Below are 22,048 nucleotides of genomic sequence, written 5' to 3'. Positions count from 1 at the left end.
CAAATCTAATATTAAAAATAATCTAAAAAAATCCCAATTTAAAGAACCAATCATACATACAAACATACCATGTATAAATTCTATAAGCCTAGGGGGAAGGGAAAATTTCAATTCCCCCATGCCTGATGACAGAGGTGGGTTTTGAGGAACTTACGAAAGGCAAGGAGGGTGGGAGCAACTCTGATATCCGGGGGGAGTTGGTTCTAGAGGGTCAGGGCCGCCACAGAGAAGGCTCCTCCCCTGGGTCCCGCCAGGCAACATTGTTTAGTCGACGGGACCCGGAGAAGGCCAACTCTGTGGGACCTAACTGATCGCTGAGATTCGTGCGGCAGAAGGCGGTCCTGGAGATATTCTGGTCCGATGCCATGAAGGGCTTTATAGGTCATAACCAACACTTTGAATTGTGACCGGAAACCGATCAGCAACCAATGCAGACTGCAGAGTGTTGGAGTAACATGGGCAAATTTCATCTCATGAAATCTGAATTTTTTCAACTTTAGTGAAGTGATTCTTTTGCTATTGTTTTTCACTAAGGCTAATTCTGGAGGAGCTTGCAGGGTATAATAAACTTTTTCGGCTGTAAGATTCCTTTTACTCTTGTTTTGGTTTTGATCCCAGCATTTCTGGAATTGTCAACTTTTATTTTACAGAATAAAGAGGACAGTATTTTAATTACCCTATTTTCCGGAGTATAAGATGCACCTCCCCCCCCCAAGAGGCTGAAAATGTGGGTGCATCTTATACTCCGAATGTAGCTTTTTTAAAGCTTCCCCCCCCCCCCTAATGAGGTGCTAACGATCTTCCCCATTTGCAGGATTTCTTCATTGCTACTCCAAAGTTTTTCCCAGCCCTAAATCTTTGCAGTCTTGTTTTTATTGCTGTTCCCACCGAAAAAGGGTGGTTTTTTTTTCAGCCCTAAATTTGGGGCTCCACTGTGGGCATAAGGTCAAGGACTATCACTCTTATGCTGAGATTTTAAAATACATATGTGTTGATATCTGATAATTGAAAAGGTTCTGTGACATTTAATAATGTGTCTCATTTTTTAAGGCTTTGATGAATTAGGCGGACTCCTAAAACCAACAATGGCTTTTCAGAACCAGAATCTTCCATCTTGCAAAGCGCCACCCAATAAGTTAGTACTAGATGACTTGGATTCATCTCTAGCCAACCTTGTAGGCAGTAAGTATTTGTTGCGGGGCTTATATAAAAACGAAAATTTAAAAGAAATGAGCTTTTTTTCCTAACAGTTTTCTTTTCTTGTTTACAGATTTGGGCATTGGAAACGGAACAGTGAAAAAGTGAGTTGTTTCACAGGTTTTTTTCCTTTTCTAAATATAGGTTCACAGCAGTTTTACATGTCATATTTACATAAATTATATTAACATGATTAATACAGGTTCATATTTTAATGGTAGCGATAAGGTTAGTGTTGCTGAGAGGGCGGCATATAAATCCAATAAATCTAATCTAATCTAATCTAAATGATCCACCTGTAACTGACCAACCAATATTTAGCATCTTCCATCTGCCCAATAACGTCCATGCTGGGAGTGGCAGATGTCACTTCCCCTCTTGTTCTCTACTCTCTACCCATCCACTTTCTCCTCCTCCTCCTGCTCTTCCTCCTCCTCCTTCTCATTTTCTTCTCCTTCTCCTCTTCCTCCTGCTCTCCTCCTCCTCCTCCTCTTCTTCATATACAGTGGTACCTCGGTTCTCGAACGCTTTGGTTCTCGTACATTTCGGATACCGAACAAAATTTTCGGCAAAAATTTGCTTCGGGATCTGAACAAAAATTTGGATACCGAACAGCCACAGAAAATTTTGTTTATTATCCGAAATGCTACAAGATCTGACACACCCATCCTGGCCGCCCACTTAACAGTGTCCCAGTTTCTAGTCTAAGCGCTCCTTTCCATCGAGCAGCAGCAGCGCCGGGAACGTCAGTGGCTTTCCTTCCTCATGTGACGTTTCCGGCGCTGCTGCTGCTTGATGGAAAGCCGCCGCTGCCGCCGGGAAGGAGAAAGTTGGTGCAGCTGCCTACAAGTAACAAGACGAACCACTGAGGAAAGGAGCCCCCCCGAAGCTGCCGGTATTGCAGCCGCCCCCACCCTTTCTACAGCTTGGAGTGGTTAGACTATAGAGCTCCTCAGATGTTTATCCCATAGGAAATAAAGGAAATTGGGTCTGGGAACCAATTAAATCCATTTCCATTATCTCCTATGGGATAAATTAATTCGGTACTCGACCAAATCGGTTCTCGACCACACTTCTGGAACGAATTGTGGTCGAGAACCGAGGTACCACTGTACAAGCAATCCTTGACTTCATTGAGCCCAAAAATAATATTGCTAACTGAAACAGTTAACTGAGTTTTGCCCCATTTTACAAACATCCTTGCCAGGGTTATTAAGTGAATCACTTAACGATTGTTAAGTTATTAACAAAGTTGTAAAGTGAAGCTGGCTTCCCCATTGACTTCTGTGTGTCAGAAGGTCACAAAAGCTGCTTCACATGGTCCCAGGACATTCCAGCTCTCGTAAATATGAACCAGTTGCCAACTGCCTGAATTTTTATCACTTGTCTATGGGGAGGGTGCAGTGGTGATAAGTGAAAAACGACCACAAGTCGCTTTTTTCAGTGCTGTTGTAACTTTGAACAATCACTGAAGAAAGGGTTGTAAGTCAAGGACTACCTGCAGAGAAGGAGGACGCGAAATCTCATGCTTTGGAATGGCTTTTCTAATATGGATATATGCGAGTTTTAATACCTTGAACATTTATTTATAGTGATGTAAACTGGACCCAGCCGGGAGAAAAGAAATTAACAGGCGGTTCCAACTGGCAGCCCAAAATTGCACCCACCACTGCTTGGAATGCTCCAACCATGGTAAGCAATTGTCATAGAGCAGAGTTCTTCAACCCCTGGCCTGCAACTCACTACCGGACCATGGCCGGGTTCCTTTTTAGAACTGGGCTGTACAACCGGCAGCCTGGCATGCAGGCATGTGCGTGCAGCTGGACCTTGAGTGAATGTTAAGCCTCATACATGCGCGCAGCTCAACTTCTGCCAGTTGAACAACATGCATGTGCCCGCCAGCCAATCGCTCATACATCCCCCTGCCGTCCAGCCCTGCCACTAAGCCGCAAAAGGTAGGGATCACTGTAATGGGGAACTTCATAAATTCTGCAACTTAGATTGTATTTTGCTTATACAGTGGTACCTCATCTTACGAACGCCTCTTCTAACGAACTTTTCAAGATACGAACCCGGTGTTTTTTTGCCTCTTCTTCCGAACTGTTTTCACCTTACGAACCCAAGCAGCTGCTGCTGGGATGAAGGGGTTTCTTTTTTCCCCCTTTTTTGAAGAAAGAAAAGGGAGGGGCTGCTTGGAGTAGGAAAGATTTTGCAGAGAACAACGTGCTTGCAAAGGCACTGAAACGGTGTCTTTTTAAGAAAGAAAAGGGAGGGGCAGCTTGGAGGAAAGACTGCAGAGAACAACGTGCTTGCAAAGGCACTGAAACGGTGTCTTTTTAAGAAAGAAAAGGGAGGGGCAGCTTGGAGGAAAGACTGCAGAGAACAAGGTGCTTGCAAAGGCACTGAAAGGGTGTCTTTTGAAGAAAGAAAAGGGAGGGGCAGCTTGGAGGAAAGACTTTGCAGAGAACAACGTGCTTGCAAAGGCACTGAAACGGTGTCTGTTTAAGAAAGAAAAGGGAGGGGCAGCTTGGAGGAAAGACTGCAGAGAACAAGGTGCTTGCAAAGGCACTGAAAGGGTGTCTTTTGAAGAAAGAAAAGGGAGGGGCGCCCCCCGTGCCTTTCTTCCTTCCCACTCACTCTTTAGCCTAGCCTTGCTTCTTCCACCCGCCCCCTTTAGCTGCTCCTCCCTGCCCTCTGTTCACCTCCCTTCTAAAGTTTGGGATTTTCCTGAAGGATTTGCACGCATTATTTGCTTTTACATTGATTCCTATGGGAAACATTGTTTCATCTTACGAACTTTTCACCTTACGAACCTCCTCCTGGAACCAATTAAGTTCGTATGATGAGGTACCACTGTATAAGGTGTCATCAAGAATCCTGGTATGTATTCTAGAAAACCTGGATATCCAAATTACGAATCTTCTCTTTTGGATCAGATTCATAGTGTCTGATAAATATCCAGTTTGAGGTTAGCATCAGCAATACAGTAGTCCCTCACCTATCGCTGGTGTTACGTTCCAGACCTGGCCGCGATAGGTGAAATCCGCGATGTGGAATTTATCGACTGATAGTACTTATTTAAGTATTTATATTGTAATTGTTTGGTAAGTTTTCATTGTTTTAAGTGTTTATAAACCCTTCCCACACAGTATTTATTTTAGATACAGTATTTAAATACAGTATTTACAATTTTAGATTTATTTATTTTTTTGAAAAACCTGCCGATTGAGTTCGGCGGGCTGTTTAAATCTGCCGATCGACTTCCTCAGAAACCCGCGAACCAGCGAAGATCCGCGAATGATTTTTCTCATTAATATTTCTTGAAAACCCGCGATGAAGTGAAGCCGCAGTAGGTGAAGCGCAGTATAGCGAGGGACTACTGTAGTCTTAAAAGGCGTAGCATTCAGTATCTTTTGTTTAAAAGTGGGGTGAGGTATTTCTCTTGACTTTGCTTGTGGGGAGTTGGCAGGGAAGGTCACAAATCACAATCATATGACTGTGGGATGCTGTGACAGTCAGCAATCCAGATCTGGATCACGATCACACGGCCATGGGGTTATTGTTGCAATGGCTGCTTGTCAGTACCACCAGTTCAGCACTGTCTTAAGTTCAAATGCTCGTTGAAAGAGAGGCCGTTAAGCAAGGGCCAGCTGTCTTAAGGCAGTTTTTGTTCTAAGAATACAATGTAGTATCTAATGAGTAGAACAAGGAAAGAGGAAGCGGGAAAACATAAGGCGTCAGAGGATTATGAAAAAACTCTGTCAAAGTACACATTTGTCATACTTCTGTTTTAATGTGAAGGCTAAACTAAAAAAACCCTTCTAGGCATATTTTGCTTAAAAATAAATAAGACTGAGATTTGCAGAAACACTCCACCCACCCCTTGTTAAATCTATCTGTTTCCCTTGATCTCCCCAACTTCTGATCAGGAAATATTTCTAAACCACTTTCAAGAAAGAGAAAATGTGGAAGCAGTTGTGATGTGCCCTTCCAACTTCTCTGGGTCAGGATCCAAATTCTTGTATTGGGGGTCAGGGGAAAGGGAGGGTCTTGCCTTCTCTTTCTGCTCAAGATCCCCAAGGACAATTGGTGGGCCACTGTGTGACACACAATGCTGGACTCAATGGGCTTCGGCCTGATTCAGCATGGCTCTTCTTATGTTCTAGCGTTGCCCTAGCTTTTCATACCTGAATGAAGGCTGAGACTTCCAAATAAATTGTGCAATGACCTTAAATTTAAAATCCACCCCAATACAGATCACAGATATGGGAATGACAATTTTGAAATAGGTTTCTAGGAAGCGTGGGTGTAATCTGAAGAGATTTTGGCATTGTGATATACCATATGCAAAGTTTTGAGTTTTCACAAACTATTGGGATCCGAAAAAGTAGCGTTTTGCTTTAATCTCTTGCTTTAACACTACGTTGTCTCATTTTCTCGTCAGTGTTTTGTCTTAAATTACTGGAGTCCAGTATGTCAGAAATACATGAAGTATGACAAACTGGCCTACAGTAGATTATGTTATATATGTTTTGTCACAGACTCATCAAATCTTGTTAATTTTCTTTATCGTTCAACGTCTTACCGGTTTACAAGAATGTGTCCTCGGGGCCGTTAAGCACGCTTGTAACCAAAATGCTTTTGTGTATATTCTGTTGTGCAAGCAATCATTTCTAATCCAGTGTTATTGCATTGTGTAATTGTTCTTCCGGGGGAAAAACAGAATGGCACGCATTTTCCACAATACGTAAGTGAACAAAACCCGAAGCCTCCTCTTCTTCTTCTTCTTATATATTTTTTTGCAATCAGATTGGCATGCTGATATTAACCACTATAGCAGAATCTCATAATTCCGCTACTCCACACTTCTGTTAAGATCTTTGGGCATGGATGGAAATGTTGAGCAGCTTCCAATATGTACAGATTTTAAGAGCACCCTTTTAAAGCCAAGAATGGCATGAAGAAATATTCACAATTATTTTTCCTGCTTTCACTCTTGTCATTTGCTGCCCAATTAGCTGGCGTGTTGCGTCTGCATTGCCTTTTTAAATGCATTTGAATTTGAATAAATTAAATGGGGAAAAAATGCGGCTGCGCGTGCAAATACCGGTAATTGCATGAAATCTCACCAGCTTCCTCCCACTTACCATAGAGTTGATTTCAAAGAGGGAGAGACCAATATGTTCTAAAATATCACTGAATGGCGTGATATTTCCCATGTTGGGTCAATTTATTCAAAAAAAATGTTTGAACTGCAGTGCTATCTCATTCCACTCAAAAAAATAATATTAAAAAAAACCCATAAATGGCCTGATTATTCATTAGTATTGATAAGAGCTAAAGAATGAAGTCTCTAAATACTTTATACTGTGTTCCCTCGATTTTCGCGGGTTCGAACTTCGCGAATAGCCTATACCATGGTTTTTCCTCCCCAATGACATCATACGTCATCGCCAAACTAATAATTTTTGCAAATAAATAACAAAAAAATAATTATTATTGTTAATAAATAATTATGTTTATAAATATCAGGATCACTAAGTGTCTTATTCAACGGTGAGTACCAGTAATAATGATGAGTAAATGGTTGTTAAGGGAATGGGAAGTGGTAATTTAGGGGTTTAAAGTGTTAAGGGAGGGCTTGTGATACTGTCCATAGCCAAAAATGGTGTATTTACTTTCGCATCTCTACTTCGCGGAAATTCAACTTTGGCGGGTGGTCTCAGAACGCATCCCCCGCAAAAATTGAGGGAACACTGTATTCTTAAATACCTACAGATAGTCCTTGACTTATAACCACAATTGCGCCCAAAATTTCTGTTGATAAGCGAGACAATTGCTAAGTGAGTTTTGTCCCCATTTTGTGACGTTTGTTGCCATGGTTGTTAAGTGATTCACTACAGTTAATCGTTAGTAACATGGTCGTTAAACAAATCCGGCTTCCCCATTGACTTTGCTTGTTCAGAAGGTCATGAAAGTTGACCCTGGGACACTGCAATCATCATAAATATGAAACAGTGTCTGAAAGTTTGATCGCGTGGCCATTAGGAACGCTACAAATGTCGCCGGTGTGAAAAATGGTCCTTGGTTACTTCATTCAGGAATAAGGAAATAGTAAATCATCTCCTTATTATTGCCAAGAAAATTATAAGGATATCCATGAAATCCCCAGAGATTGAGATTTGACAGCAGCGTGAAGTTATAATGTCATTTTCCAAATTTTGATCACAAGACAATGGGGATTTTTTAAGTGTAAAAAAAAAATACTTATAGGTCACCTTCATTCACTAAACATTCACTAAACTAATGGCTGTAAGTGGACCACTACCTGTTTTTGAGGTAAGTTCAACTGATAGAAGTTTTTAGATGATCTTCTCCTTATATTCAATCTGCTCTATAGTTGATACTTACGGCTGAATTTCCATACATCAAAAATCATAGTAACTTTAATTCTTCAGCTCTTTCTTTCAGAATATCATCCATCAGCCTATCTGATTTTACCTTCCATATCATTATTGGTCTTTCCCTATAATCTCTTCATGGAGAAGAAAATCTTAAACCACTTAAATAGTTAAAAAATGAGCGAACCGATGGCCATATGTTATATATGTTTATATATACACTGTATTTTGCTATGTTAATGTTAATCACTGCCATTTCATCAATCATAGTAAACAATAGCCAATTGGATTCCATCGTCCTGTGTAACAGTGTAGTCCATAGGAAAAAACAGTGTGGGTTTTCCTTCATTCACTTTTATCTTGTTGGGAAATTCTTTTTTTTTTTTTTTTTTGGACAGTTGAGTTTCTTCTAAAATGATGGGTATGACGTGCATGTCCTTTAAATTCACAAAACTGTATAGCAGAATGACTACACTTGCCATTTTATGGAGCAATTGGCCACTTTGTAGGATTTATTTTATTTATTTATTTTTATTTATTTATTTTGTCCAATACACAATGAGGGTTTTAGTGGGTATATATCTATATACACATAGTAAAATACATGATGAAGGTTATAGAGGAGATACTCATAGTAAAATATATCTAAGAAATAATAGAAAAGAAGGTATAGTAATAGAACGTATCAATGAAAGAATAGAAGAAGAGATATAGGAATAGAAAAAAGGTATAGGAGATACAGGAGAGCAATAGGACAGGGGATGGAAGGCACTCTAGTGCACTTGTACTCGCCCCTTACTGACCTCTTAGGAACCTGGGTAGGTCAACCGTAGATAATCTAAGGGGTAAAGTGTTGGGGGTTTGGGGATGACACTATGGAGTCCGGTAATGAGTTCCACGCTTCGACAACTCGGGTACTGAAGTCATATTTTTTACAGTCAAGTTTGGAGCGGTTAATATTAAGTTTAAATCTGTTGTGTGCTCTTGTGTTGTTGTGGTTGAAGCTGAAGTAGTCGCCGACAGGCAGGACGTTGCAGCATATGATCTTGTGGGCAATACTTAGATCTTGTTTAAGGCGTCTTAGTTCTAAACTTTCTAGGCCCAGGATTGAAAGTCTAGTCTCATAGGGTATTCTATTTCGAGTGGAGGAGTGAAGGGCTCTTCTGGTGAAGTATCTTTGGATTTTTGCATTAAAGTTCATTAAAGCTCCCAATTTAATAATTGCCCAAAAAGTACATAATAATAATAATAATAATAATAATAATAATAATAACAACAACAACAACAACAACAATAATAATAATAATAATAATTATTATTATTATTCACAAAAAACAGTAGTACACAGCAAACAAGATTGATATGTTGGATTTCCTATCACAAGTCAAACACAATGTTGTTGCTGATCAGGAGGAGGAAATGATATATGTTATGCTTGAGCACAGTTGCTTGCAAAGAGAAATATATATAAGGATTTGACTATGGAGAATTTTGTGGCATTTGGGATTTTGGTTTGAAAATACGTCTGTTCTTGATGTATTATGAAACTTAGTTTAAATGAACCATGAGAAGTGATGGTTAATGTTTTAATAATTTCCTACCTAAAATTTAATAAATTTAAGGTAATAAGTTGGAGATCCCTATATTAACCTGGACCAGCTTTAACCTGTAGATCAGTGATTTTCAACCTTTTTTGAGCCTTGGCACATTTTTTACATTTCCAAAATCCTGGGGCACACCACCAACCAAAATGACACAAAATGACACTCTAACACAGTACATATTATACATATAGTTAAACACTTACCTCCAGTCCTGACCAGGATTAGAAACCGAGACCATGGGGAGGAGTAGCAGCTTCAACTACTTGCCGTGGCCACATAATGACAAGTGCGCGGCAGCCTGAGCGGGGACCTTCCTGGGTGTGGATGAGAGGCGGCCTGCTATTGGTTCATCGCTAGTAGTTGGGATGAATCCTAGAAGGTGATTGGTCAGTGAGCATTTCCTGTGCCTCCACTCTTCCTGTCATTGATAGCTGGAGGGATTGTGAGGGGAATGTTTATGTTTGGATGGAGGCAGCTGGCACGCAGGCCATAGTTTGGGGACCCATGTTTAATTTCCCCACGGCACACCTGACCATGTCTCACGGCACACTAGTGTGCCGTGGCACACTGGTTGAAAAACACTACTGTAGATATCTCAGGTGTCTGCAACTGTGCTTTGGTGCTTAAAAAGAGCAGCAGTTCCCAAACTACTTATTTTAATCAGTAATTGATTATTGTAATAAATTATGTAGTTGCCTGTTGGGGTGCAGGTGGTAATGGAGGTCATACAAGAGTATTGTCAGTTAAGTAGTTCATTAATTGTTTTAATTAACAGTTCTTTTATGCTGTCCCAGTTAAGAGACTTTGGGGACAGCAATCTCCTTTCAGAAATATCAGGACCATAGTTAACAACAAAAACCAACATGGAATCAACTGCCTTTTGTAGTTTCTTCTTTGGGAATTTATTTATTTATTTACTCACTCATTCATCAAGCTGATATATTTTATGTTGCTGCCTATCTCACAAACAAACGATTTAAGTTGCCTATGCTTAAGATACAGAAAACAATTGTTATTGTTAAAAATAATGTAAAAACCGATTTAAAAACAAGGTTAAAAAAGAGAACAAAGTAATGCTTTGCTTTTCCCATTAGGCACCCCCTATCATGGCCTATCCTGCTACAACGCCAACCGGAATGATGGGATACGGAATGGTCAGTAATGTTTGTATTTTAAGTCCTTTGTGGAGCATTAATTTGTTAGACATTCCCTCCCAATATATTTATTGTGCTTGTCTGTCTATTCTGGGAGAAGACTGTTCTGTGACAAGATGCCACATAACCAATGAACGGGCAAGATGAATCTGTTTCAATTCTGGTGGGTTTTTTCCCCAAACTGTGATCTCAGTTTGCTAGGAAAATGACTCCTGGTAAACTACTCTGAGCACATTATGGTGGAAAAGTGGGAAACAAATTGAAACCCCGAAGAAATAATAGACTCTTTTGCTTCCAGTCTTCTAATACCTTCCAGATGTGCTCCAGAATTTGTACAAATGTACAGTTAAAATTAGAGTTAACTTAAAGCAGATGGCTGATGTAAAAAACATTGACAGTTGAAATGGAAAGGGGGCTTTCTGAATAAGAGTACTTTAAAACAGGGGTCCCCAAACTTGGCAACTTTAAGACTTGTGGATTTCACCTCCCAGAATTTCTTAGCCAGCCATGTCGATTGGGGAATTCTGGGAGTTGAAGACCGCAAGTCTTAAAGTTGCCAAGTTTGGGGACCCCTTGCTGTAACATGATGCAAGAACAGATGTAGCAAAAGCATTTTGTATGTATCCTCTGGGCTGGGGCTTTTTTTGGAGGGTGTGTATGTGTCTCTTTTTGGAAACTCAAAGCACATTTTTGTTGCCCCTTGCTAAAAGCAGGGGTCTCCAAACTTGCCCACTTACGCTCGTAGACTTCAACGCCCAGAATTCTCCAGCCTAAAATTCTCAGCATAAAACGTATCAGGAAAGACTTAATGAACTCAATCTGTATAGTCTGGAGGACAGAAGGAAAAGGGGGGACATGATCGAAACATTTAAATATATTAAAGGGTTAAATAAGGTTCAGGAGGGAAGTGTTTTTAATAGGAAAGTGAACACAAGAACAAGGGGACACAATCTGAAGTTAGTTGGGGGAAAGATCAAAAGCAACGTGAGAAAATATTATTTGACTGAAAGAGTAGTAGATCCTTGGAACAAACTTCCAGCAGACGTGGTTGGTAAATCCACAGTAACTGAATTTAAACATGCTTGGGATAAACATATATCCATTGTAAGATTAAATACAGGAAATAGTATAAGGGCAGACTAGATGGACCATGAGGTCTTTTTCTGCCATCAGTCTTCTATGTTTCTATGAATTCTGGGAGTTGAAGTCCAAGAGTCTTAAAGTGGCCAAGTTTGGAAATCCCTGCCTAAAATGACAGAGAGGTTATATAGGGAAAATCCCCCCAGCAAAAATGACAGCAAAGTGTTTCCAAGTTACTTCTTTAACTCCTTCGGGAATGGGTGGCATAGAAATTTAATTAATAAATAAATAATAAATAAATTTGTGGGAGCCCTGATGGCTAACCCATCCTGCTATTTCATAAATATTCTCCTCTCTTGTTAACAGAAGATGATGGTTGAAAGCATATTCTTAATAGTGTGGGCATTTCTCCATTTTAATTTACTTGCCTCCATAACATTAATTCTGTGCTATTCTGGATTTTTAGCCATCCCAAATGGGAGGAGTACCGGTAATGACGCAGCCAACTTTAATATACAGCCAACCTGTTATGAGACCTCCAAATCCTTTTGGTCCTATATCAGGAGCACAGGTAGGTTTTAATTTGCATCATGCAGCCCTGAAAATACAAGGAAGGATAAAATCAGTTAAAATATTTTTAATCGTTAGTGGTGAACAGATGTATCTGCTTCAGATGTTAAATTAGTTTCACATCCAACAAAGCTTTCATTCTGAGCCAGATGGAATTGTCCAAACGGGTCTCAAGAAAGCTTATTATACACCAGAAGACTCCAAGGCTCTAAGAGCAGAATTGTTCAAAACAGGTTTTAACGAAGCAAGTTTTGAAGTGACAATGAAATTATTGGAGAGGTTATAGCGAACGTGGTACAAGAAAGATAGAATAACAGCACAACACAGAGCCCAGGTAATTCATCAATGAATTCATCAATAAAAAAATAGTCTGTCACAGAAGTTGAAGCTGAGGAAGAACCAGAAGAGTTACTAAAACGAATAAATATGTTTCCAGAAGGAAAGTTATAAAGAAACGTGTCTCACTATCCAGATGAATACTGTTTCTTCTTCTGAGCCTTAAAGTTTTGAGTTGGTTTGGATGCCTACAGCCTGCTCTCAGTGTATTGATGTCATTGCACACTGGGTTTCTTTTTATTTATAGTGAAAGAAATGTTCCATTTTCCTTCTTCCCTTATACGAGAATATAAAATTGTTCCCCTTGGATGAAATCAAGACGGTACTGTATTCTGTGGTGTCTCTGTGCCCACAAACTTGCTTTCTTAAACTTTCAGAAAAAAGGTGGAAGGAACCCAAACCCAAGAATGGTTTTATAAGATATAGATCCCAATGCGCATTGGGAGGGCTCGTGTCTACTGAGATCTTCAGAAGGAATTTACAACAGGGCTGCCCATCCTTGGCAACCTTTAAACTTTTATTTTATTTTATTTATTCATTTGTCCAATACACAATACATATGGAAGAGAATAGACATGAAGTAATATATATAAAGATAATATGTAAAAATAGAGGAGAAGATATATGAAAGGAAGAAAATATATATGATATATGAGATAAAGGAAAGACAATTGGACAGGGGACGAAAGGTACACTAGTGCACTTATGTACGCCCCTTACTGACCTCTTAGAAACCTGGAGAGGTCAATCGTGGAGAGTCTAAGGGAGAAATGTTGGGGGTTAGGGGTTGATACTATTGAATCCGGTAATGAGTTCCACGCTTTGACAACTCGATTGTTAAAGTCATATTTTTTACAGTCAAGTTTGGAGCGGTTCATATTAAGTTTGAATCTGTTGCGTGCTCTAGTGTTGTTGCGGTTGAAGCTGAAGTAGTCATTGACCGGTAGGACGTTGCAGCATATGATCTTGTGGGCAATACTTAAATCGTGTTTTAGGCGCCGTAGTTCTAAGCTTTCTAGACCCAGGATTGTTAGTCTATTTTCGTAGGGTATTCTGTTTCGAGTGGAGGAGTGAAGGGCTCTTCTGGTGAAATATCTTTGGACGTTTTCAAGGGTGTTGATGTCCGAGATGTGGTATGGGTTCCAGACCCATACAGATGAGCTGTATTCAAGGATGGGTCTGGCAAAAGTTTTGTAGGCTCTTGTGAGTAGTGTGAGATTGCCGGAGCAGAAGCTACGTAGGATCAGGTTAACAACTCTAGAAGCCTTTTTGGCGATATTGTTGCAGTGGGCTTTAGCACTTAGGTCATTTGATATTAGTATTCCAAACTTGTGGACTTCAACTCCCAGAATTCCCCTGCCTGGGGAATTCTGGGAGTTGAAGTCCTTTGGTGAAGTCCACGTGTCTTAAAGTTGCCCCCTGCTTTACAGTATCAAACCAAAACTGTCCTTAGGCTATCCAACATCAGAAACAAAAGATTTGAGGCCAGCAGTATTTTCACAGATAGGACATGTTTTAAAGAGTTCATCCATGATCTATTCCTTCCCCCGTACTCCCAAATGGCACAGCAGTAAAAGAATTTGTAACCCGAATGATCCTGGCTGTGTACTTTAAGAATGAGGAAACCAACTGTCGTCATTAGCAGCACCCCCTCATTTGGAAGCACTCTTCTGGGTTTGCCCTGGTTCCTTGATGCTCTTGGCTTGGCTTTTACCGATGTCAGATTTATTAAGAGTTTCTCGCTGAGGGAATAAAGGCTTGTTGTGTTCAGTTCTGGAGACCTCACCTACAAAGAGATATTGACAAAATTGAACGGGTCCAAAGACGGGCTACAAGAATGGTGGAAGGTCTTAAGCATCAAACCTATCAGGAAAGACTTCATGAACTCAATCTGTATAGTCTGGAGGACAGAAGGAAAAGGGGGGACATGATCGAAACATTTAAATATGTTAAAGGGTTAAATAAGGTTCAGGAGGGAAGTGTTTTTAATAGGAAGGTGAACACAAGAACAAGGGGACACAATCTGAAGTTAGTTGGGGGAAAGATCAAAAGCAACGTGAGAAAATATTATTTCACTGAAAGAGTAGTAGATGCTTGGAACAAACTTCCAGCAGACGTGGTTGGTAAATCCACAGTAACTGAATTTAAACATGCCTGGGATAAACATATATGCATTGTAAGATAAAATACAGGAAATAGTATAAGGGCAGACTAGATGGACCATGAGGTCTTTTTCTGCCGTCAGTCTTCTATGTTTCTATGTTTCTATGTTGTTGTGAAGGCCTATTTTCCAGCCGGGTGTCACCTCCACATGGCTCGCCCTAGCATTTCGAAGGAGTTGTTGTTCCTTTTGGGTCACCTGTTGGTGTTGGCAAGGTCTTTTCTGAGTCAAGCGTTACACGCATGGGTGAACTAAATATATTAAAACCAGAGCAACTGGAGTGAATGAGCTTGGACTTTCACCATTTGCCATGGAACTGAGAGGACCCATTCATGGCATGTCCCTCTCTCTTCCTTCATGAAACCTCCGCATAGTTTTCTCATTCTGTTCTCTTCCATAGTCACCTGCTTCTCTCCAGACACGAAAAATACAGTTCCTATTCCGTGTGTGGCCCTGCCCTACACATAAGTTTTTGCATTTAAGGGTGCTTAAATGTGTAAATATGACCAGTTTTAGTAATTGCTACTGTCAGAGCTTCACCCAGAGCATAACAGAAAATATCTCAACCATTGCTTGGCGGCCAGAAAGCAGAAAAGTCAAAACTTGGGACATTTTACTCTTATAATACAGAAGCTCAGATACAACACATTTGGGCGATCATAACCTTTATTTAAAACATCCCAAAGGTTTAACGCCTAATGATTCTTTTGACCCAGCCTTCTATGGAGATTCTCAGTGAACCAGGTCATGGTTGTCCCAAAGAGGCTTTTTTTCAAGAGGTAACTGGACTTTCTAGAATTCAGAAAGTTCTGTTGCCTCTTGAAAAAAAAACATCTTTGGGTTGTTCAGGATAAGGAAATTTATGTTAGGGACAGAAGAAGAAAGGAAAGGAATAGAGCAGAGCATGTAAGAAATAGATTATATCCGTGATAGCAAACCAATGTCACATGTGCCACGCGGAGGCATGTGGGAGTGCACAGGAGACTTTTCTATGTTTCAGCGCGCATGTGTGCACTGGCCAGCTGATTTTTGGCCTTTGGAAAGGCAGTTTCGTCCTCCTGAAGCCCCGGAAGCAAAAAAAAATCCCCCAACAGACAAACTGGACGTTCGGAAAAATGCACTTCTGGCTTTTACTGGTTTAGGCATTTTTTCAGTGGTGGGTTCATACCAGAGAGCCGTACTGGTGTAAATACACTGATTTTTGTTGGGGTTTTTTTTGTTGGTGTCTTTGTGTGGAAGAAGCCCTCAGCTGTGCTTCGGAGGAGACGCCAGGAAAAAAAATAAACGGCAAAAACCAGTGGGTTCACATCTGTGTGGTTTTCCAGAGAACCTCATCACTGTGAACCCACCACTGCCTACCAGGCTTCAGAAAGGCAAGAAGCAGCACGGGAGGTTTATGTGTGTGTGCACAGGCACAGTGGGGGGAAGGGAAGGGGTGTGGGCATGTGCACGCATGCTTGCACCCCCTCCCTTTTGGCGCACGAACCAAAAGATGTTCACCATCACTGGACTATACCATTGATGGTAAACTTTTTACACACCAAGTGCCCAAACTCCCGTGCATGCATGCCCAAATTAAAAGATGTGCGTGTACGTGAACATGCGCATCCACAAACTTGCATGTTGCATAGACATGTGCGCACGCACAGCAGAGACGCAAAGACCAGCTGGCCAGCAGGGGAGGAGGCATCCCAACACTGGCAGCATGGCAAGAGGTAAGATCTTTTTCTTTTATGAGCTTTTGTTTCGTCGATTGCAGAGAAACAGAAGCTCATGAAAGAAACGCCACGGAGATTTGACCTGGGGTGACAGCGTGTGTGCCAGCAGAGAGAGCTCCGTGTGCCCCCCTTGGGCATATGCCATAGGTTCGCCATCACGGGACTATACATTAGGAAATGTACAAGGAAATTGTGTCAATTGCTGAACTCTAACCAAGTAATTTTGGATAATATAAGTTTGCTTATTAATTTAACAAACTTCTAAGGCTGCGCAACGCTCTAAAGAACTGTGATGGTGAACCTATGGCACGTGTGCCAGAAGTGGCACACAGAACCATTTCTCTGGGCATGCCAACTGCGGCCCGTTGCTCTTCTGGGTTCCAGCGTGCTCATACACACTGGCAAGCTTGTCTTCACAAGTGCAGGAGCGCCAGAAACTGGAAGTGCAGTAGTCTTCACACGTGCCTATGCGCCAGAAACCATAAAACCAGGTGTATGTGTACACTGGAAACCGGAAGCTCAAAATGCACACCAGGGAATTGCTCTTTCGGTTTTCAGCGCTCTCCTGCAAGTGCTTCCATTTTGGTACTTGGTGCCGAAATGTTTCCTGGATGGTATAGAACAGTTGGCTCTTCTATGACATGTGGACTTCAACTCCCAGAATTCCTGAGTTAGCATGATTGGCTCAGACATTCTGGGAGTTGAAGTCCACATATCATAGAAGAGCCAACTTTGCCTACCCCTGGTGTAAAATATTAAAAGCAGTTTAAAACATTACAGCCAAGAGAAAAGAACAATAACCCTCCAGATCAGGGTGGGTTCTGAAGGGAATTTCCAAGACTTCCAATCCCAGAATTCCAAAGCCAGACATTGATGGAGAGTTCTGGAGACTGAAGTCCACACTCCTGGAAATTCCCAAGGTGGCTCCAGACAGTAATAAAAACATTATCTTTAACACTACATTTCCCCCCAATGGGTCTGCTCTATTCCCTAGCCCAGGGCATGGGATCAGAGCCAGGTTTTCATGGCTAACTTAAACCAGGTTGAGGTACATTGATGTATCTTTCGTTTCCTTCGAGCCGTTTCCTCATCGGAGGGAAATGCCTGGATGAGAAAGACTTCATACAAGCATGAATACTATCAAAGGCAAAGGAACAGATGCGTTTAATTTTATTTAACCCTCCTGATGAAGTAGATATCCTGCCCTGGAACTAGAACATGGAAAGAATTAAAATCCTATGGGAAAACTTGGGTCAGAGTGATATTTTAGGCATTTGTGGGAACCGGAGTGCTTTTAATAGAATTTAGTTCTACCTTCCCACATTCAGTGTGAGTGAACTGTTGCGTATACATATGGCTAAAATATTTACTTTTTTTAAAAAAATGCCAATTCAGGGCTGCTGTTTTGGAAGACAGTTTCCATGGTAGGAAGAATTAGTTAGACTTTTTAAGTATCTTGGACCCACTTATAGATTATATTCTAAACATAACTAGTCTATTTTTAGCGGAAAGCAAACTCTGTCGTGACAGTTGATGTGGAACAGACAGCGACTTTCACATATTGATAATATTTATTTACTTGTGGTTTTGAACAGAATTTAAACACAAGAAGAATTATCTTAAAAAGAGCCCAGAACAGTAACAGGGAGGAAAAATTCCCTTCCCTTCTCCTAATTTGTACAGCCAATCTAATAACATGTTAAATCTGAGGAGTACAGAGGTATCTTAGAATATAGAATAACGCAGAATAAGGGACATTAGAAGGTCTTCTAGTCCAACCCCAATTGGACTAATCTCCAGTTGTGTTGTCTATAGTGGACTAACATTGAAAGCCTCTCTCAGAATATATCTGAGAAAGTCATATATAGGCTTAGGCACATACAAGTGCCAAATCTGGAAACAAGGGTTTTAATTTTAATTGAATTGTCTCAAGGTTCAGAAATTGCAGTAAAACCAGTAAGATTACTTATCTATTAGAAGCAACATGAGAAAATATTATTTTACTGAAAGTAAATGCTTGGAACAAGCTTCCAGCAGACGTGGTTGGTAAATCCACAGGAACTGATTTTAAACATGCCTGCGATAAACATATATCCATTGTAAGATAAAATACAGGAAATAGTATAAGGGCAGACTAGATGGACCATGAGGTCTTTTTCTGCCGTCTTCTATGTTTCTATTAGCCAGTATTGACTACTCTTAGGTAAAGAGTTGTGTCTCTTGGGCTGTACGTATTCCTTAGACTCCCTTTGAACTCTCATTAATAAAGTGATGAGAACTGATCTCAGTACTGATAAAAACTGGTGTGAACGCTAAAATAAGCATATATCAGTGGATCCAGGAAGTTCTCAGTTTACAACCAGTTGCTTAGTGACCATTTGAAGTTAAAAATGGATCTCGAATTGGGGGGTGCCAGTGCTTACGACCCAAATTCAACATTCTGATTCATGCATACGAGTGTACACACACACACACACAGACAGAGTCGTATGATCTTTGAGCATTACGTACACAGCCATTTTGCAACATCCTGTTGTCATACGACTACACTTGTCGAAAACTACTCTTGTCGAAAACCCAGTACAGTACAGTAGTACCTCTAGATACGAGTTTAATTCGTTCCAGAAGGGAGCTTGTATGTCGAACAACTCGTATCTGGAACAAATGGCTTTAGACTTTGTTTTTCCCCTCCGAGATAACCAGAAGCAAGGATTCTTGCGCCACCTAGTGGACGCTCGGCTTGTATCCCCAATTTGAGCTCGGGTCTGGAACAGAAATTTCTCTCCCCTCGTGGCTCGTAACTTGGAATACTCGCATGTGGAGCAGCTTGTATCTAGAGGTACTACTGTATTTGCTTCCAGTTTTAGCACCATGCCATGGCCTTAACAATTACCACAAAAAAGGTTTGGAAAATCGTATGTGAGGGGTTGGCAAAGTTGGCTCTTCTATGACATGTGGACTTCAACTCCCAGAATTCCTGAGCTAGCATGATTGGCTTTTGAATTCTGGGAATTGAAGTCCACAAGTCATAGAAGAGCCAACTTTGCCTACCCTCTGGAATAGGTCATCGTGGCGCCATGGTTGGAATGCAGTATTGCAGGCTAACTCTGCCCACTGCCAGCAGTTCGATCTTAACCGGCTCCAGGTGGATTCAGCCTTCCATCCTTCCGAGGTTGGTAAAATGAGGACCCAGATTGTTGGGGGCAATATGCTGACTTTGTGAACTGCTTTGGAGAAAGCTGTGAAAGCAGCATATAAGTCATAAGTGCTATTGCTAGGTCAGGTGGTTGACCCAAGTTATGACTATCAGGATTTAACACCAATAATGGGCAGGCTTCATTATGGTCATAACTCAAGGACTCCCTGCAGTGTAGTTCTACTCATCTTTTGCAGCCTTTGATTCCCAGAAAGAACCCTGAGTTGTATCTTTTGGCAATGAAAATATTGTCCAATGCAGCTCGTTCTGTCTGCCAGCAAATCTTTCAGGCACATTTGTTCCTTTTAATATGATTTGACAAATGCTGAGCCTGGAAACCATCCAAATGAGGAGAAGGCACTCTGCCAATTTGCTGTAATTCTTGCTCCTTTAAAAAAAACAAACCTTCCCTTCTAGAATTTTTTATCCAACTTTTTTTTTTAAAAAAAAATCTCCCTTCTTTGTACAAACCTACACACGTAGGGCCAATAGTTTAGACTAGGGTGAAAGATGGGAAGTGATTGGTAAAGGCGTTTTTGTTGATACGCTGACTCTGTAATTTATTAAGTAGAGAATTTTACCCACTGGACATGAAGAATCCACAATAGAAAATTTAAAAAAGCAGAGCTGGGGTAGTGAAAAGTAATTGAATGCAGCTGCGAGAGCAATCATGGGCTTTCCCAAATATGCCCATGTTACACCAACACTCCACAGTCTGCATTGGTTGCCGATCAGTTTCCGGTCACAATTCAAAGTGTTGGTTATGACCTATAAAGCCCTTCATGGCACCGGACCAGATTATCTCAGGGACTGCCTTCTGCTGCACGAATCCCAGCGACCAGTTAGGTCCCACAGAGTGGATCTTCTCCAGGTCCCGTCAACTAAACAATGTCGCTTTGCGGGACCCAGGGGAAGAGCCTTCTCTGTGGCGGCCCCGGCCCTCTGGAACCAACTCCCCCCAGAGATTAGAATTGCCCCCACCCTCCTTGCCTTTTGTAAGCTCCTTAAAACCCACCTCTGCTGCCAGGCATGGGGGAACTGAGATACTCTTTCCCCATAGGCCTTTACAATTCTATGCATGGTATGTCTGTATGTCTGTATGTTTGGTTTTTATATTAATGGGTTTTTAATCATTTTTAGTATCAGATTACTATTGTACACTGTTTTATTGTTGCTGTTAGCCGCCCCGAATCTCCGGAGTGGGGTGGCATACAAATCCAATAAATAAACAAACAAACAAACAAATTGTTGCAGATAGCCACTTGATGGGACGATACCCAAATAAGCAATGCATTATTATTAACTCCGTTGCATTCCTGACATCCACTTTTGGTGGATTTAGTCCGGAGACCAGAGGTGGGTAGAAACCTGGTAGGAACCCGCTGATGATGTCACGATGACATCACAGAACCATCTATTTTTTAAATTTTTTGATTTTCTTTAAAAAAAAGTTCTATAGGTTTTTTTTCTGAGTATGCGCAGAAGCCAAATTTCTGATACTGCACATGAACCACCATTTTGCTTTTGGCTTTAAAAAAATAATAAAATAAAATTTGGGGGGGGCACCAGGTATTGTGGTGCAGGATAATTAGGGGTCACCACAATGTGAGGAACTGTATTAAGGGGTCGCGGCATTAGAAAGGTTGAGAAACTTTAAATGAATCTGGCTCCCCCATTGACTTTGCTTGTCAGAAGGGTTGCAATTGGTGATCACATGACCCCATCACACTGCAACAACTGTCTAAATACATGCCAGTTGCCGAGCATCTGAATCTCGATCACGTGACCACAGAGGTCGTTCACGTAAAAGCAAAGCCATCTCTTTTTTTCCCGGTGCCATTCTAACTTTGAAAAGTCACTAAACAAATGGTTGTAAGTCGAGGACCCCCTGCGAGCAGCTGAGATGCCAACATTTTCTGCTAGTACCATGCAAATATTGAACTCCCTGTTTCGAGGGGAATCTATGAGCTGCAGTGGCGCAGTGGTTAGAGTGAAGTACTACAGGCTACTTCTGCTGCCTGCCGGCTGCCTGCAATTTAGCAGTTCGAATCTCACCAGGCTCAAGATTTGACTAAGCCTTCCATCCTTTCAAGAATGGATAAAATGACCCAACTTGTTGGTGGGGATGAGGGGGCAATAGGATGACTGTAAAGTGGTATTTTTATTTATTTAATTCAATTTATACGCCGCCCTTCTCCAAGTAGACTCAGTTATACAGGTGAAACTTGAAAAATTAGAATATCATTGCAAAGTGCATTTCTTTCAGTAACGCAACTTAAAAGGTGAAACGTAACATACTGCTCAAAAAAATAAAGGGAATGCTCAGATAACACATCCTAGATCTGAATGAATGAAATATTCTGTGGTTTAAAGTCTTCCCTTTATTTTTTTGAGCAGTGTATATGAGAGAGATGCATTACATGCAAAGCAAGATAGTTCAAGCCGTGATTTGTCGTAATTGTGATGATTATGGGGTACAGCTCATGAAAACCCCAAATCTACTTTTGCAACGATGTTCTAATTTTCTGAGTTTCCCCTGTATAAGTCAATTGCTATTGCTTATCTTTATTTCTGACATCTTCCATACCATTGGAGCACAAATGCCATGATTCTTCTTTTTTTTCTTCTTCC

At 40.9% G+C, this 22,048-nt stretch overlaps 1 protein-coding gene across 10 annotated transcripts in view; it reads left to right on the top strand.

Moving 5' to 3' along the window:
- The window catches only part of PICALM (phosphatidylinositol binding clathrin assembly protein), a 100,532-nt gene that overhangs the window by 73,589 nt on the left and 4,895 nt on the right, over nt 1-22,048 (top strand). For all 10 annotated transcript variants that reach the window (XM_070749596.1, XM_070749597.1, XM_070749595.1 and 7 more), the window contains 5 exons: nt 1,051-1,182; nt 1,271-1,301; nt 2,790-2,889; nt 10,297-10,356; nt 11,903-12,007. In XM_070749596.1, the coding sequence (XP_070605697.1) occupies nt 1,051-1,182; nt 1,271-1,301; nt 2,790-2,889; nt 10,297-10,356; nt 11,903-12,007 (428 nt within the window). The remainder of the gene's footprint in view (nt 1-1,050; nt 1,183-1,270; nt 1,302-2,789; nt 2,890-10,296; nt 10,357-11,902; nt 12,008-22,048) is intronic.

This window comes from Erythrolamprus reginae, chromosome 4 (assembly GCF_031021105.1).
Source record: "Erythrolamprus reginae isolate rEryReg1 chromosome 4, rEryReg1.hap1, whole genome shotgun sequence".
NCBI classification, from domain to species: Eukaryota; Metazoa; Chordata; class Lepidosauria; order Squamata; family Dipsadidae; genus Erythrolamprus; species Erythrolamprus reginae.
The sequence above is the reverse complement of the archived record's forward strand: the minus strand, read 5'-3'. Positions and strand labels throughout refer to the sequence as shown.